This window comes from Athene noctua, chromosome 15, assembly GCF_965140245.1.
Source record: "Athene noctua chromosome 15, bAthNoc1.hap1.1, whole genome shotgun sequence".
Classification (NCBI taxonomy): Eukaryota; Metazoa; Chordata; class Aves; order Strigiformes; family Strigidae; genus Athene; species Athene noctua.
The window spans coordinates 20,411,543-20,426,968 of NC_134051.1; the positions used below are offsets into that span (position 1 = coordinate 20,411,543).

The 15,426-nt window shown below is 38.2% G+C and overlaps 1 protein-coding gene across 12 annotated transcripts in view; it reads left to right on the forward strand.

Annotated features, from left to right (window-relative positions):
- The first annotated feature begins 10 nt into the window (after window positions 1–10).
- UNKL (unk like zinc finger) overlaps window positions 11–15,426 on the forward strand; it is a 53,783-nt gene continuing 38,367 nt past the window's right edge. For 6 of the 12 annotated variants that reach the window (XM_074918935.1, XM_074918932.1, XM_074918933.1 and 3 more), the window contains exons 1-6: window positions 14–95; window positions 1,898–2,107; window positions 6,907–7,083; window positions 9,928–10,061; window positions 12,037–12,172; window positions 12,879–12,996. In XM_074918935.1, coding sequence (XP_074775036.1) covers window positions 16–95; window positions 1,898–2,107; window positions 6,907–7,083; window positions 9,928–10,061; window positions 12,037–12,172; window positions 12,879–12,996 — 855 coding nt within the window. In that variant the 5' untranslated portion in view covers window positions 14–15. Of the gene's footprint in view, window positions 96–1,897; window positions 2,108–3,651; window positions 3,706–6,906; window positions 7,084–9,663; window positions 9,761–9,927; window positions 10,062–12,036; window positions 12,173–12,878; window positions 12,997–13,344; window positions 13,426–15,426 lie in introns of those variants that run through there. The other 6 variants (XM_074918940.1, XM_074918943.1, XM_074918939.1 and 3 more) reach the window with 5 other exon arrangements.

Sequence of the window (15,426 nt, forward strand, 5' to 3'; positions counted from 1 at the left end):
TGGCGGCCGGCGAAGATGCCGTCGGTTTCGAAAGCGGCGTCGCGGGGCGGCGGGGCCGGCGGGTCCCCGCAGACCGAGCAGCCGACGCACTATACGTAGGTACCGCGCGCAGGCGGCGCCCCGGGCTCCCCGCGCCGCGCCCGGAGGGGCCGCAGCGCCCGAAGGGGCCGCAGCGCCCGAGGCGAGGGGCCCGCTCGCGCGCCAGGCCTGCTCCGCGCGGCCTCCTGCCCTGGCGGCGGGTCTGCGGGGACGCGGCCTGGCCCCGGCCGGCCTCTGCCGCGCTCTCTGTCCGGCTCCGGGAGCCGCGGGGAGGAAGCCGCGTTCTGCGGCGTCCCGGGCACGGCTCCTGCGGAGCCTCTTCGGCGGCTCTGCGCGCCCTGCGTCCGCGCCCGCCGCCGTACCCCAGGTCCGCCCGGGGACCCGCCGGCATCCGCCGGCACTCGGAGTCCGCGCTCTCCGAGCCGTGACAGCGGTTCTTCCACCTCCCCTGAGCGTTGCGTAGCCAGCCTCAGCCCGAGTCCTTAGGACGTTTCCGTGACAATTTTTGCAGACATTCCCATGCTGAAAGACGGCTCCCTTGTGCTCGCCACCCTCTGCAAGCCTGTCCCTTTTTATTCAGACACGGTCTGTAAAGACCCTGCACCCCTTAGCACTCCTGACAGTCCATCTCGTGTAGGAGCATGTGCTCCCCACAAATGCAGCCTAATTTATCTCTTAATTGTGGCATTCCTTCACTCCCGTCCTCTGTATCATCACTTCTATCATGTTACGTTTCCAGCACTCAGAAAGACCACGAAAATGTAGCCACTTACAGCCCATCCTACAGCGCTTAATGTCCAAAACCTCCTTTTTCCTTTTTTTTTCCTGCTCCCCACAATCCTTGATAATTTAAGAGGTTCTTCTCTAAACTTAGACATGCTTCATAACTCTGTGCCGTTAGATCCCCCATGTGCCAATTTAAGCAACTGAGAAAAGATGCCCTTTATTCCTCTTCTAATCCTTGCTTGTCTCTCTAGCTTCAATTCCCCTGTAGCCTGTTACACATCCTGCACCCTTTTAAGTTTCTGCAAAGCCCCCATATACCACTTCCTCTGCAAATACTCCCTAACTTCACCAGTGTAATGAACTTGCTAAATTGGCTAATAGATATATAAACTGAGACAGGGAGGAGTGCTGTCTTACATCCTTTGACAAATGTACCAGTAGTGTCCAGCCTGGGATGACCTTGATATCCTGTGGAAAGAAGTACCAGGGTTCCTAACTAGCTTCTGTGCCCAGCATGCTAATGAGGGACTGCCTTATTCACACCTAAGTAACCTTCAAAGACCTCAGACTGTCTCAACACAAATGTAACAGTCGCTGAAAATAAGTTTGCTGAAGTCCTCTCATAGCCCCTGATAACCTTCATAGAGCTCTTTTAACCCTCTAGCTTTCTCTATAGTGTGTCCACATTCTGGACATGTTCGGATTAAGGACAAACATATAAATCAGATGTGGTTTTTAGCTAAAATAGCCTTTGTAGGACTATTTTGTATGGTAGCAGCAAGATGAATGCTCATTCAAGTAATTTATAATTGCTATTTGGTGGTTACTTAGGACAATATTTTAAATACTGTACTTTTAAAATTAATGTATTTATTTGATTTTAGTTTAGTCACAAAACAGTATAATTTGCCAGGTATTCCGCTGTATTTTATTAGTAATGCATCTGTCAAAAAATGAAGTCACTTGTATTCAACAGCTAAACAGTAAATTGTGCACAGGAACTAAAACTGTATGCAGGTACATTTGTACAATTTTTCACGGGCTGCGTGCACTGAATTGTCAAGTGCCCTGTTAATACTGTAAAAATGTGCCTCCAATAAGATAAACTTGTAACACAGTTTAATTTTTTTAGGTATCTAAAGGAATTTAGGACAGAGCAGTGCCCCCTATTTTTGCAGCACAAGTGTACCCAGCACAGACCATTTACCTGTTTTCATTGGCATTTCCTAAATCAGCGTCGTCGTAGACCTATACGAAGGCGTGATGGGACTTTTAACTACAGTCCAGATGTTTATTGTACAAAATATGATGAGACTACAGGAATCTGCCCAGATGGAGATGAGTAAGTGATTTCTCTCAGTCCTAGGTGTTTATAGTATTATCAGTGACATTAAGAAAAAATGCTGATTTCTCCTTAGCGAAAATGATCGATAGTATCCTGCTGCAGTTTATTTGAAAACAGATTTCTATCAGTGATTTGTCAATTTTTGGCACACAGACTTTTATATAAGGATGTATTCTGTAGGCTATCATAGAGTTAGAACTATGATTTTGCATCGTGATGATCTTTAAAGCATAACATCGTAAACTGGTTTTCTACTGCTATTGTTCCTGCAGGGGGGATTGAGAGGAAAATGTGAACCTAACTGAATTCCCATAAACCGAGGAAAACAATGTTTCAAGAAGAGAAAAATTTGAGTAAAGCAGACCGTAAATCTAGAAAATGAAGATAGATGTGAGTCGAGAAGATGAAGTCAGTTTTCTTTGACTCAGTTATAATGTGAGATTATTGGAGACATTTGTGAGAAGTTTCAGCTGAACTGTGGAGGCCTTATTTTACATTTGATCCTGAGAACTGGTGGCTAGAAATGGCAATTGATAGCCAACTTAAGGTAGAAGAGAAAAGGCATACAGGGCAAATAGTTGGGAAAGGCAAAGGATGTTAAAGGTAGCTTTCTTAAAGATAGCATGTCAGTAGTGGCAGGAGATAAAAATGGAGGAAAACAACATTTCTGAAAACATGCTTACAGTGTGGCAGCATTCTTGTTCCAGAACTCAGCAAAGGAGTATTTTTTTGATCCCGTTTTGTCTTCTGGCTAAAATTTAATCTTTTATTTTAAGCAGCTTCAAATTCTGATAGAAATAGGTTATAAACAGTAGTGCCAGGACACCTTCGTTTTAAGCTGTCTGTGACAACATATTGGTACTTTTTTTGCCGTTATCTATGCCTCTGTTTCTCTATTCTGCTCATCTGGATACACGGTTAGGTTAATGCAGCTTGTGAGTGGACAGAGAACTACCGAGGGAGGTGGAGTGATGACACCCATAGTTGTTGTCAGGAACATACTTTTAAGAGAATTAAATTAGAAATTGTTGGTTTCAGCCAGGCTTGACTGTGATATTTCTTTCCAAAGTTCAACTTGGAATAAAAGGAAGTCCAAAATCTTAAAGCTGTTTAGAAAAGGGCTTTTCTGAGGGTGGCAAATTAAAACAACCTGTTCTGAGGAAGGGCCTGTGAGAAAGACTAGGTGACTTGCACAGTTAGAGGCATATATTTTGAGTAGTGAATAGCGTTCCTCTCAATTTCACAAATGAGGATAAAAGTGATACTTTATTTTTGTCTGACATGTTTTTCAACCATTGTAGTCAACTGAAACCAGATTCTAGAAGAGAAAATTATTTTGAATATGTTAGTATCTGTAATGTAAAAGTGCTCTAAGGGTGAATTACAGAAACCATCTACAGAAGAGCACTTCAAGTGATCATAGGAAAAAATACGTCAGTGCCTCAAGGTTGAACAGAAGTAGAGCTATGTAGCTACACTTAGGAACATCTGGCATTATCCTTTAAACTGGAACTGTTCTATTCTTAAAGGATATCTTTGGAATGGTTTTGATCTGATTAAGAGTATGAAAAGGAAAGGCACGTTTCACTTATCAGGTAACCTTTCAAGTTTTTGTGAACGTATGCTCTGTTTCATGATATATATACACATCTACTTACTTTGAATAGTGTAATGACAGTTTTACATTGTGAGATGCAGATGCAGAAAACAAAGCTGATTTCAATAGTTAAATGTTGTGTGTAGACTCCAAAAGAACTTAAAAAAAATACAGAGTAATATTCTTTGATGTTTCATGATTACTAAGTTAGGATTCAGTACAGTTATTTTAAGCTTGGGAGTTGTCTGTAGAAATATGTGCCATAAAATAGATTTGTTATTCTGCCTGGGAACTTTTTTTTTTTTAAATAAAAAGTTTGTTCCTAAGGAATAAGTGATGTCTGAAGAACTTTAGTGTCCAACTATGGTACATAAGAACAAGTTTATCAGTTTGCAGCCATGTAATCCGATGATAATTAAAATCAGCCATTTTAAATCAAAATACTAGTCTTGTTTAAAGCTATGTATTACAGTAGTTTATGTTCCATTAAAATAGCTCATTAATAAAGTGAAGGTATGATGTAACATCCCTCTAGTTCATTAAAGGTTGAGTAGAACACCTGTTCTGTGCATATTTCAGTGCTTTGGCTTAGTTTGATACTATGTGTGGATAAGTACTATGTGCCATCTAAAATCTGCTTTTATTAGGGGTTTTTACCTTTCTGAGTAATGATCCTACGATGAACTATAGCTGATCAAGATGTTTGGTTATTGTGGTATTGTACGAATAACACGTTTTCATGTAAAACATACACATGCAAAATTGATGCCACTGGTTTTGCATTTTGAGGTTTGCTTGCTGTTTAGTCCCCCTGAGTCACCTTTAGAACTAGCCCTTATCTAGTTCTTTACAAGTTTTAGACAAAATTAAGATAACAAACTCTCCCAGTCACACTGGATAGCCTTGCTAAAGCATTCTGCTAGTTTCTGGAGAACTTCACCTGTATGGGACTCTTTTGGCCGCTAGCAACATGTGCAGTAGGAAAGCTGTGGTTTCAATAAAATTCAGATTTCATTAGCTATTGATGGCACAAGTGTTGAGTCTTAGGGCAAACAAACCTAGGTTTAATTTAGCAGAAATAAGAGTCTTGTGACATAGTTTGTATTTCTTTACCGGCTTGTTTTTGGAACCCATGTTGTCTTTCAATGGGAGAAATTGTGACCTGAGTATCTATACTCTCTCTCTCACACTGCATAGAACAGGTTGTGCCTAGCTTGTTTGACAAGCTATGCCTATATTCCATTGATTATCTTTTTTTTAAACAGTAATTTAAAAATAATTGAATAATTAACATTTTGGGGGGAGACCTCCACTGATAAAGTGATTCCGCTTGGGAAAAACTGCATACATTTAAGCAAAAGTGTTTGCCCTCTGATAAGAAACTTAAAAGACAAGCAATGAGATGTAAACACCTGTACACTTCTTGTATGGAAGATAAGACATTTAATTCTTGTTTCCAACAGGAATGGAAACTTAAGTAGATGAAAATGGAGGCGTGAACATTCAGCATAAGAATGTGACAGGGTACTCTCACCTTTGTGAGGTGTGCATTTATGTGAGTCAAAGATAAAAGTTTGTGATGAACGCTCTGCTGGGAAAATGGAAACATTTGGCCCCTGCAAGGATTCTGCTAGTGGTGTGACAGCAATAACAAACATACAGCCTCAGGTGGCATTTCCTCTTGTTCAGAGTTCTGTACAGGACTAGTGCTGGCAAAAGTATTTGTTTGACTCTTGTGGGTTTTCTCATTTTTCTGTGTCAGTAGGCATTCTGTCGGAACAGGAGGGCTGCATCAACGCTGTTCACACATCACACAGAATTTCTCACAAAGTTCAGCTGAGGCACTGTAAGGGGTCCAAAAGATTGCATCCTGTCTGTCTTTCCATGTAGATCCAAGAAGTGTGAAGGAACTTTCAGATCCTGAGTGTGGACTGTGCTCCATCTTACACTGAGAAAATGAGATGTAGCACTGAATTTGGTATATGTAGTCTTCCCATTAATTTATTTTGTTGGGTTTTAAAGAGATAGGTATAGATCATTAGCTGCAGCCCATTTATCTTGTTTAACAGAATGCTGCTTTTAAATTCCTACAAGGAAGCAGACTGATTCTCAGAAATCAGGAACAGTACCAATTCCTGGATGTCAGCACAAGCTGCAGGTGTTTAGCACAGCAGGAAAAATGTATGATTTTCATGTAAATATATAAATACCAGACTTGTAAATGTTGTGAACAATTGCATTTGTTTAGTCTAGTTTCTAAATAACCTTTTTAGAATATAGTAAATAAAGCTTAAACCTGCATAAATTCTTACAAGTGTTAAAGTCTGCTTAGTGCTTCACTATTCTCCCTCCCTTCAAAGTAAAATATTTCTGTGGGACTTTTCATTTGTTGTTCTGTATCACTCTTAAGCTTTTTGGTGCAGTTTCTTTTTACTTTGGGATGGGGGAAAGTAGTTTTTGGAGATTAGTATTTTTTCACAACTAGCAGAGACCAAAATTAATTACACTGAAATAAACTGGGAGGGAACAGACATGCCTGTGTATATATTTTTGTGGGTGTTTTAAAATTTGTTTACTATTGGTAGTTGGAATTAGAATCTATACATGATGCTAGCAATTTTAAGGTACAGACCGTAACTCACATAGTTGTGCCTGAAAAATGATTAGTATATGTACAAAGATGTATTGCTGATATAAAAATTGTTCTTCTCCATTTAATAGAAGGGTCATTTTAGATTGCCCCGAGATTGTTCAGTAAATTCCATGTCTATAAAGAGCAGTTATGAAAAAAAAATCACCGTGCTTCAGGTACCCCTTGATTTTAGATGATAGCGTTCAGAAAAAAAAAAAAAATTCTTGCACCTCTTAGTGTAGAAATTATTTGATCTTTTGCCAGTATGGAAGATGTCATTCTTTAGTTCAGATAATGTTGCTTACAGGGGTGCTTACTAGATTTATTCGTAATATCTTTGTGAGTCAGCCTGTTATAAATTCTTAGAACTTTAGCAGAGACTAAGAAATAGATAAATGTTTTTAATTTTGAAGCTGATCTGTGGTGGTTGGTTGGGACAATTTTTGTTTCAAGAATCCTGATGAGTTACTTGTTATAAGTTAATAAGAGATATATCATTATTCAGGATTAAATTATGAAAAACAAAACTCAAAGCAATGCTCTAAGTTTGGTCTTTCTATTATGTAGTTGCCCTTACCTGCATCGAACAACAGGGGATACAGAAAGGAAGTATCATCTCAGATATTACAAGACTGGGACATGCATTCATGAAACAGATGCCCGGGGTCACTGTGTGAAGAATGGAATTCACTGTGCCTTTGCTCATGGTCCACACGACCTTAGACCACCAGTATATGATATAAGGTAGTCTTGTTTCATATTCTTCAGCCTAATTAGCAGGAAATATCACATGTCTGTTACCACCACATACCAGAAAGTGCAGTATGCTTTGCATGAAAAATATACTTGCTGCTGTAACTGTAAACATGAGTACAATTCACTGTTCATCAGCGATAGCAGATGGAAGCACACTGGGAAATATAAATACTAAGGGTTTGCAACTTGCATTTTCAAGAGCCATATATGTAATTCTTATGACCGATAAAAGACCAGTCACTCTGCCTTTTGTCTTCTGTGCCTTGTAAATTTGCATGTGTTTTTTATCTTCACAAGTTCATGATTTTTTTAAGCCATCTTTCTGGTTCTCAGCTTGTATGTTTGACAGTTTGCTTACTGATGTCCTGGGTTTTTTAATCATGTTGTATTTTTTCATGTATAAGATACCGGTATTATTTTCTGCTTCTCTAATGTATAATCAAGTTATCACCAAAAAAAGGTACTTTGTGAATCAGGGCAGTGGTAGGTATGAGTTTTAGCTGTGTCCAAAGCTGCGAGATAAGCGTGTTGTTGGGAGGTGTTACAAATGGGTGGAAGGAAGCTCTTGCTACAGAAGGTGGTCTGTATATACCAGTAGGAAAGGATACCAGTTCCTAGATAGCTTTGAAGCCTTGGAGGGTCACAGTTACCTCTTACTGGATACTGGAAGAGCATTCTGGGGAGGTATCGCTATACGCTTGCCCTATTCTTATACTCTTCCGTAGGCATCTGCTATCGGCTACTGTTGGAGACAGGATTCCAGGCTAGATGAACCTTTGATCTGAGCTGGTATGGCTGCTACCTTACATTCTTACCTTTGTCATCCCTTATTCCCAACCATCTGTTGGAAGATGATAACTCTTCCTTCACAATAATTTCAGTAAAGTTAGTGCCTTTTCAGTAATTTTGTAATTATTTAAATTCATATTTTGCCACAGAATACACTGCTGCATTGCCTGGTCACATACTGTTTAGTTATATATGGCTTTTCTTTCTAGAAGACTTTCTTCAGTTAGCTAGCTGATGATGTTTCTACAAGACATCTGTTCATTTTCTTTTTTCTTCTTTTAAACTTTCCTCTTTTAGCATATGCAGCATGATGCCACATCAGTCTGAATACAGAATGCTTAGTATCTTTGTAATCTTTTGCATCATATTAGAATGAGGAACAAATGTATAGCAAGACTGAAACCAAGGTCTGTTCTCTAAATGTCTTCTGATGTGTTACATGATTGTTTACTGGAGATTGACTACATACAGAGCATCAGGAGGAGCTGAGGTGTTTGTGGTAGGAGTCTGTGTTTAGTGGCTTGAACCTACAAGTAGGCTATCTCAAACTTCATTGGTGTTTGTGAAGAACACTTGGGTGCCATTGCCTCTCCTGATTTCAAGTATCCATCATTCATAAGGAAGTCCAAACAATCGGGTTTTATTTTTTCTTTGGTGGTCTTTTCGCTCTACAATGGACACAGATATTAGGGTTTCTTTGTTATAAGTAAAGAGCGGATAAATAGCAGTAGAATCAGTGATGCAGATGTTAATTTTTTTCCCTTAGTAGCCTTGTTCTTCTACATATCCACCTTAAAGAAAAACCACTCTCTACTAACTACCTGTTTTCCTTCTCATTGCCTGCACCCTGACTGTTTGAAAGGTTGTTAGACTTGGCTTTGGGTCTGTCTTGCCTTCCTTTCCCTTTGATATTTTCTTTCTTGGAGGATACTTGGGGTCTGGAAGTTCTTGAAATGATGTGTAAGTGATATAACTAGTTACGTTATAAACAACCACAGCTTTCAAACTTGTCTTCAGAGATCCTGAGTAGAAGTGGTTTGGTACAGGAGGTAAGCTCCTTGAATATTTGTGTCTAGGGAAAGTGCCAGTTGAAAGTGGAGGCCTTTGATTCTCACAGAGTACTATAGATCTGCCTCTGGTACTTGATTCCTCACCTTGTTTTTCCATTGCTTCAAAAGCTGCTTAATATAGTTATGCTATAGTATATTTTTTTATTTTTTATTTTTAATCTTGAACTGATTTGCTATTGTTGAATCTCTGTACAGCTTAATTTTACTAAAATGTTGTAATAAGATTGTCTCAGATTTTTTGGTAGAGGTTTCATACCACTAATACAGTACCTTTCAGTTTGGTGGTAGTCATTCTGATCTTTCGGTAAGCTTGTGGTTGCCTACCTGCAAAGCAGTTGTAAATTCTTGCAGAAGAAATTCTGTTTCCTCATGATGATTCTTGTTTGTTACTAGGTCTCCGTAATGTCTTGATAAACTTTTCTTGCAAAATCTTACAGTGAGCCAAAAGTACACTTGGGCTACTTTTATATGATGTAGTATTCAATAGCTATGTTTTGTACCTTCCTTCAGTTATAACTTTTCCTCTTAGGGTATTTAATTCTCCCTCATAGAGGGGTTCTGTATTTCTGATTACTCTTATTGCCCTTTCTATATGTTTACGTTTTTCAGTTCTACCATGTCCTATGTGGCAGTGGAATATCAGAAAATAATACCATATTCAAAATGTCAGCACGCCAGCACACAGAGGTACAGATGGGCATTGCTGGTACAAACATTGTGTACATAATGTCAGCATTCCTTCCTGTGTTCTCTTTGATTTGTTTGACATCGTTATTCCTAACGATTGTTTGCCAGCTTCAGCTCAGGTAATGGTTTGAAATACAGTCAATTTATTTTATTTTACAATTTAGGCTTGTTAAGAGCTAGATTAAATTACAGAATTTTGGTAGACTTGGACAGGATTATACCCGAAACAGATAGAGTTACTGTAGCTATACAGTTTAGCAGTGTTGTTTTCTTTTCCCCATTACAGAGAACTTCAGGCACAGGAAACCTTACAGAATGGGCAGATAGGATGTGGTGAAGGCATTCCAGATCTGCAACCAGGAATTTTAGCAAGCCAGGCAATGATTGAGAAGATCCTTAGTGAAGATCCAAGATGGCAGGGTAACGTTACCCTGTCTCCTTTCTCTGTTTCTTTGTTGGTGTTTGATCCAATTTGTTGGTCCTGGGTCTTAATCTGGGAGACATACAAAAGCCTTTTTAACAGAGTAAAGAATTGGTTTATATAAGTAATATGGATATTTGAACAATCTGTACTGTCTGTCACATTTATATTCAGATTGGATTTTGAAAATGTTTTGTTATGTAAACATTTAATAGGTCTTTTTCGGTTTACTTGATGTAAGTGTTGCTAGTCTGTGTCAATTGAATGTATGTTCTTAAAAGTCAGTAGGAGCTCAGTTGTGCTAAGTAGTAGTAATGATTAGAATCTTCCTTTTTTGAGTCATTAATAGACTAGTTAATGGACCGTTATTCTTTGCTGAGCTTGACTAACAGGAACGAAGTAGAATATTAAACAGAAAATTGTAGCAGAATATTTAAATCGAAGAATGTCTTGAAAGTGTTATATTAGATCTCTTAAAGTAAATCCAATTGCCCTAGTTTCCTTAAGGCTTTCAAAGTTGGTTCTCATGTTCTTGGTTTAGACTTACTTATTATGTAGCCAAAGATGTTAGTATCAGTTGGATATTGTTAGAGTTCCTGCCCAGGTTTTACTTTAGAAAAGACTGCCAGGTACAATTACTTCCACAAAATTAATGTTTAGTGTGGACTAAAACATAGGGAGAGGTCACATGAAGATACTGTCTCTAAGGAATTCAAGGGGAGAGAATAATACGGTACGTCTCCTCTATGTTTTTAAAATCAACTATAGGGTGAGTTTCAACCGTTTGAGTACTGATAATGTGTAGATCTTAACTCTCAGCTCTAGATCAAAAAATACTGGATGTTTGATGTAAAAAAGACAGCAAAATTGACCAACTACAAGCACTCCTATTGCATTCCTTGCATTGTGACAGGTCTGTGTTACATAATGTTGTATCGCTTCTGTCAATCCCTGTAAATATGGTGAGACTGCACATAGTTTCTGGAGATTGAAAATCATCCAACTAGTGATTTCAGCCTTATTTTCCTAAGCCTTTAATGAAACTATTGGAAAGGACTGAACAAAGAGTAGACTCCATGTGATACTCTTCTTAGTAATCCTTGCTACTTGAAAGGACATAATTAATGACTCTTTGAGAATGTTTGCACAAATCCCACAGGAGTCTTGTAATATTGTGCAGTTTGTTTCTGAGAACATCTCAGACTAAAAGGATTGCTGTGTCAATATAAATGACATTGACTGCTTCTGTTTTACCTACATCCATTTTCCCACCTTAGGAAGAAGTTAGGTTGGTTTGACCTGATTAACTCCTCACAAACCCATGCTTGCCATTAGCTAAATTGTACCTTCTTACTTATTTACTTGCTCCGTTGTTTTTATGAATTTTTCTGTTTCTAGACAGAACCTTGTTTGTCATCTCCTAGTTCCTCCTTCCTGGAACCAAAGATGTAGAGACAGAGGCAAAGGTAGAGAAGAGGCTCTAGAATTTGTCAAGGAAGATTTTACTGGACAGCCTTATAACATGCCTTAACATGGAAACAATTTTGGTGAAATAAGGACTGTCAACACTAAAACTTAACAGAAATCCAGATATAAGATTGTATAAGTTTTTAGTGTTTGTTTTACTAAAATGAATAATGTATTTTCAGGTATACGTTTTCAAAATGTTAAATGTATATAATGAGAATTTCTGGATAGTTTCTCTACCAATAGATTTCTAGTGTTTTATTTGTGTACTTTATTGTAATATTGCTATTGAATATAAAAGCAATGAACATTGCTTTGCATGTAAAGGTGTTAGACTTATTTTTTAAAATGCAGGAGTCAGTCTAAGTTTATAAGAATGGAGGGGGTCTGTGAATCGTTGTTTTTTTTTTTTTTTTCCAAAAAACAGTGTGATACCTAAGCTCACTAAAGACACTCTGAATGCAAAAATTAGTTATTTATTTCTCTTAATTGTTGACCTGTTTACAGACACAAATTTTGTATTAGCTGGCTACAAGACAGAACAATGTACCAAGCCACCCAGACTCTGCCGGCAGGGTTATGCATGTCCTCACTATCACAATAGTCGAGATAGAAGACGAAATCCCAGAAAGTTCAAATACAGGTACATAAATACATATTAAGAATAGGCTTTTTGATCAGTCAGACAGTTGTTAATGGACTGATGTGTTTGGGTTCTATAATGCAATTGGATATTTCTATTGGAATAAAAACACATCTTTCCCAATAGACGTGCTAAAATTTTTTTTTGGGAAAAAAGCATCTGTTCAGAATGATCAGACAGTTCTGAAGACAAAAACTGTGAAGCTGTAATGGAAATGTCCTTCTTTCTTGTGAAGAATGAAAATAATTTCTATTAATCTTAGCAAAAATTGGAATCACTAGGTCAATTATAATTTCTATCTTTTTTTCTGATTTTGTTCTATGATTTACCATTTCTGAGCAATATTTTTAAGAACAAAATTTAATGCATCTCCTCTCTTACTTTTCATCATTCATCATTTTACATCATTCTTGTAAACTGTGGTTTCTTCATTGGTTTTGGTGGGTTTTTGCGCAGTGATACAAGGTTTAGAATTGATGGACTTGCTTGACAGTCTTAGGACTGTGAATAAATGTCATTAGACAGAAGATAGATAAAATCCTACCAGCACATCCTTCTGTCAAAGATTTTCCAAAAAGTCAGTGTCTCTCAGGATTTGCAACTTTATAGGTCCCAGAATCTAAGATTCTGAGATTTAGTGGGAAATTGTTTGAGGCTTCTGCTAGGAAGTAGATACAAACATGCTCTGGACATCGTTTTTTTCTAGGTCCACTCCTTGCCCCAATGTAAAACATGCAGATGAGTGGGGTGAACCTTCAAGGTGTGAAAGTGGCGACAGCTGTCAATATTGTCATTCTCGTACAGAACAGCAGTTTCACCCTGAGGTAAGAACTAAGTTTGTATTTATTTTTAGTGATTTAAAATTTATTATAGATTTATGAAAAAACGTGTGACATTTCATTCAGCACTTCCAGTTGTTGAGGTATTTGCTTAAACAAAACAAAATTTGCAAAGAAATAGTTATTTGTACTGCTGTGGTTTTCACTGATAGGCATTTTTATTGTACTGCTTATAAAAAAATAATTCATATTCTCTGGATTTTGGCATAAATAAATGTGTTCTCTTTTTTTACCAGACTTCTGGGATTGGTAATGAAGTCACGGTAGTAATTGCTACTCAATAACCTGGGACAGATTTCTATTTTTATAGTTAAAAAAGCTTTATTGCAAATAATTAAGAGAAACTGAATAGGTCAGGAGGAGATGGAAGGAGCAGAAAACTCTCCTAGTGGCTGAAGACACCAGAATAACAAGGTGATTTTGGATTCCTCTGTAGGCAAAGTCATTGTAACTTTGTTGGATGCTTGAGCGTAACAGTGAGATGCTACAGCCAAGAGCAGTGCCATGCAGTCTGCTGAGATTTAATTCTTATGTGTCACTATGACAATACTAAATATGCCATTAATGGACACAAACATGATACTGAAAAGACATGTTATGCTAGAAACTGCTTGTACAACATTGGATATCTGTTTTCATTTTGGGACCTTTGAATGGACATGAAGAGTTCACAGCAGAATGTAATTTCTTGCATTAGAAAGTTCAATACTTAGTAAGGTATAAGCAAAGACCATTCAAGCAATTGCTAATTTCTCTTCCAATTATGAAGATTATTGAAGGCATCTCAGGACCATAGTAGGAAAGGAATTCTTAGAATACTGACTCCAGGATTGTTGCAAGCTTCATATCATACATTCTCTATTGTAAGTCCACCAACTACATCTACACCTAAATAGGTATCAGCTGTTCCTTACTTTTGAGATGCTGCTCCAGAATTTCACTGTCCTGATTACTAGAGATTTTACAGTCCAGATTTGTTTCAAATCATCAAATTTCTTCTGCATCATATTTCAGCTCTTTTCTGTAGTAAAGGTGTCTTTCTGCTTAGTATTGCTACCATACATTTATTTATGACAATACTATGAATGAAAGTACTAAAATAAGTCACAAGGCTGAGCCTTGGGTTCTGCTACTAGTTTTGTCTGCTGCCTTCCTCTTTCATAACATCCATTGTCATCTCTCCCATTAATCAATTTAGCAGCAAATAGGAAACACTGCTAAGAGTCCTGTTGTTCCTTAAGTAATGGATCTTACCACATCCTTTACTGAAGTCTTTACTAGAATGGCCACATTTCTATTTTAGAGAAGGACCTTGTGATTTATCAAAGATCTGTCTCTGACAGACAGAATAATTAGCTGACATGCAGTGGCTTGAATCAGCTACTTTTGCTCTTCTCAAACATATGTGAGCTATACTTAATATACCTCAGTTATATGTGCTACTTCTGATGTGATGGCTTTATTAAAAGTACTTGCTAACTGCATGAGTCTTACTTGCCAGTTTTTTAAAAATTCTGATATAACAATTGCCTAATTCACTTCCTGTTCCGGAACTGATGGTGATTTGCTTCCACATCAGCTGTAGTCACTTCAGTCTTTGCTTGTTTTCATTAGCTGTGCTGCCTTTGTTGTAGTGTTGAACATAATTCCTACTGTTAATCAAGGCAGTGTGGTGAGGATGGTGTTATCATCTTGCCTAATTTTAGGTCTGGTATTTAATTTCACAGAAACTAGCAACATACGTGCACTGAAAGAGGAGTTTTCATTCAACATCATACCCTGTGATACTTTCCCTCCTTTGCTCCAGCTCTGACTTTCATCCAGCTTTTGCACCTCTGACTTGAGGATTCAAAGCACTCATTCAGTTCATAATGAAATTCAGTCTATTTAATGGTGGCAGTCAGTTGCCTTCATTCCTCAGTTTGCTTATTTGATGTCAACAACATTAGTTCAGCCTTACTTTTTTATGTCTGTCCTGGTTCAGCTAGGATAGAGTCAAGTTTTTTCCCCAGCAGAGAGAGAGGGGGAAGGGATCTTCAGCCTGGTTATTCATACCATGCTGACGTCAGGTCCAGGGGTGGAGCCTTTTTACTTTGGCTTCTGGTTTTGGGGGTGGCCATACACACCGCGGGCTTGCTCCTTGACCATTTAGCGGTATTTCTCTGTATATTTTTTGTCTTGTTCACTGTTATTGGTGTTTATTGTTATTATCATTGCTACTGTTGTTCAGATTGTTCTATCACTCTGTTGTATTAAATTCCTTGTTACTTTAGCCCGGGTCTGTGCCTAACTTCCAGCCCGACCGGCTGCGGGTGGGGGAGGGGCAACGGCAACGTGCTCTCCGATCCCGGCAGGAGCTAAACCTGCACAATGTCCTTTAATTTAAGTTGAATTAATACTCGCTTTATCCAACAT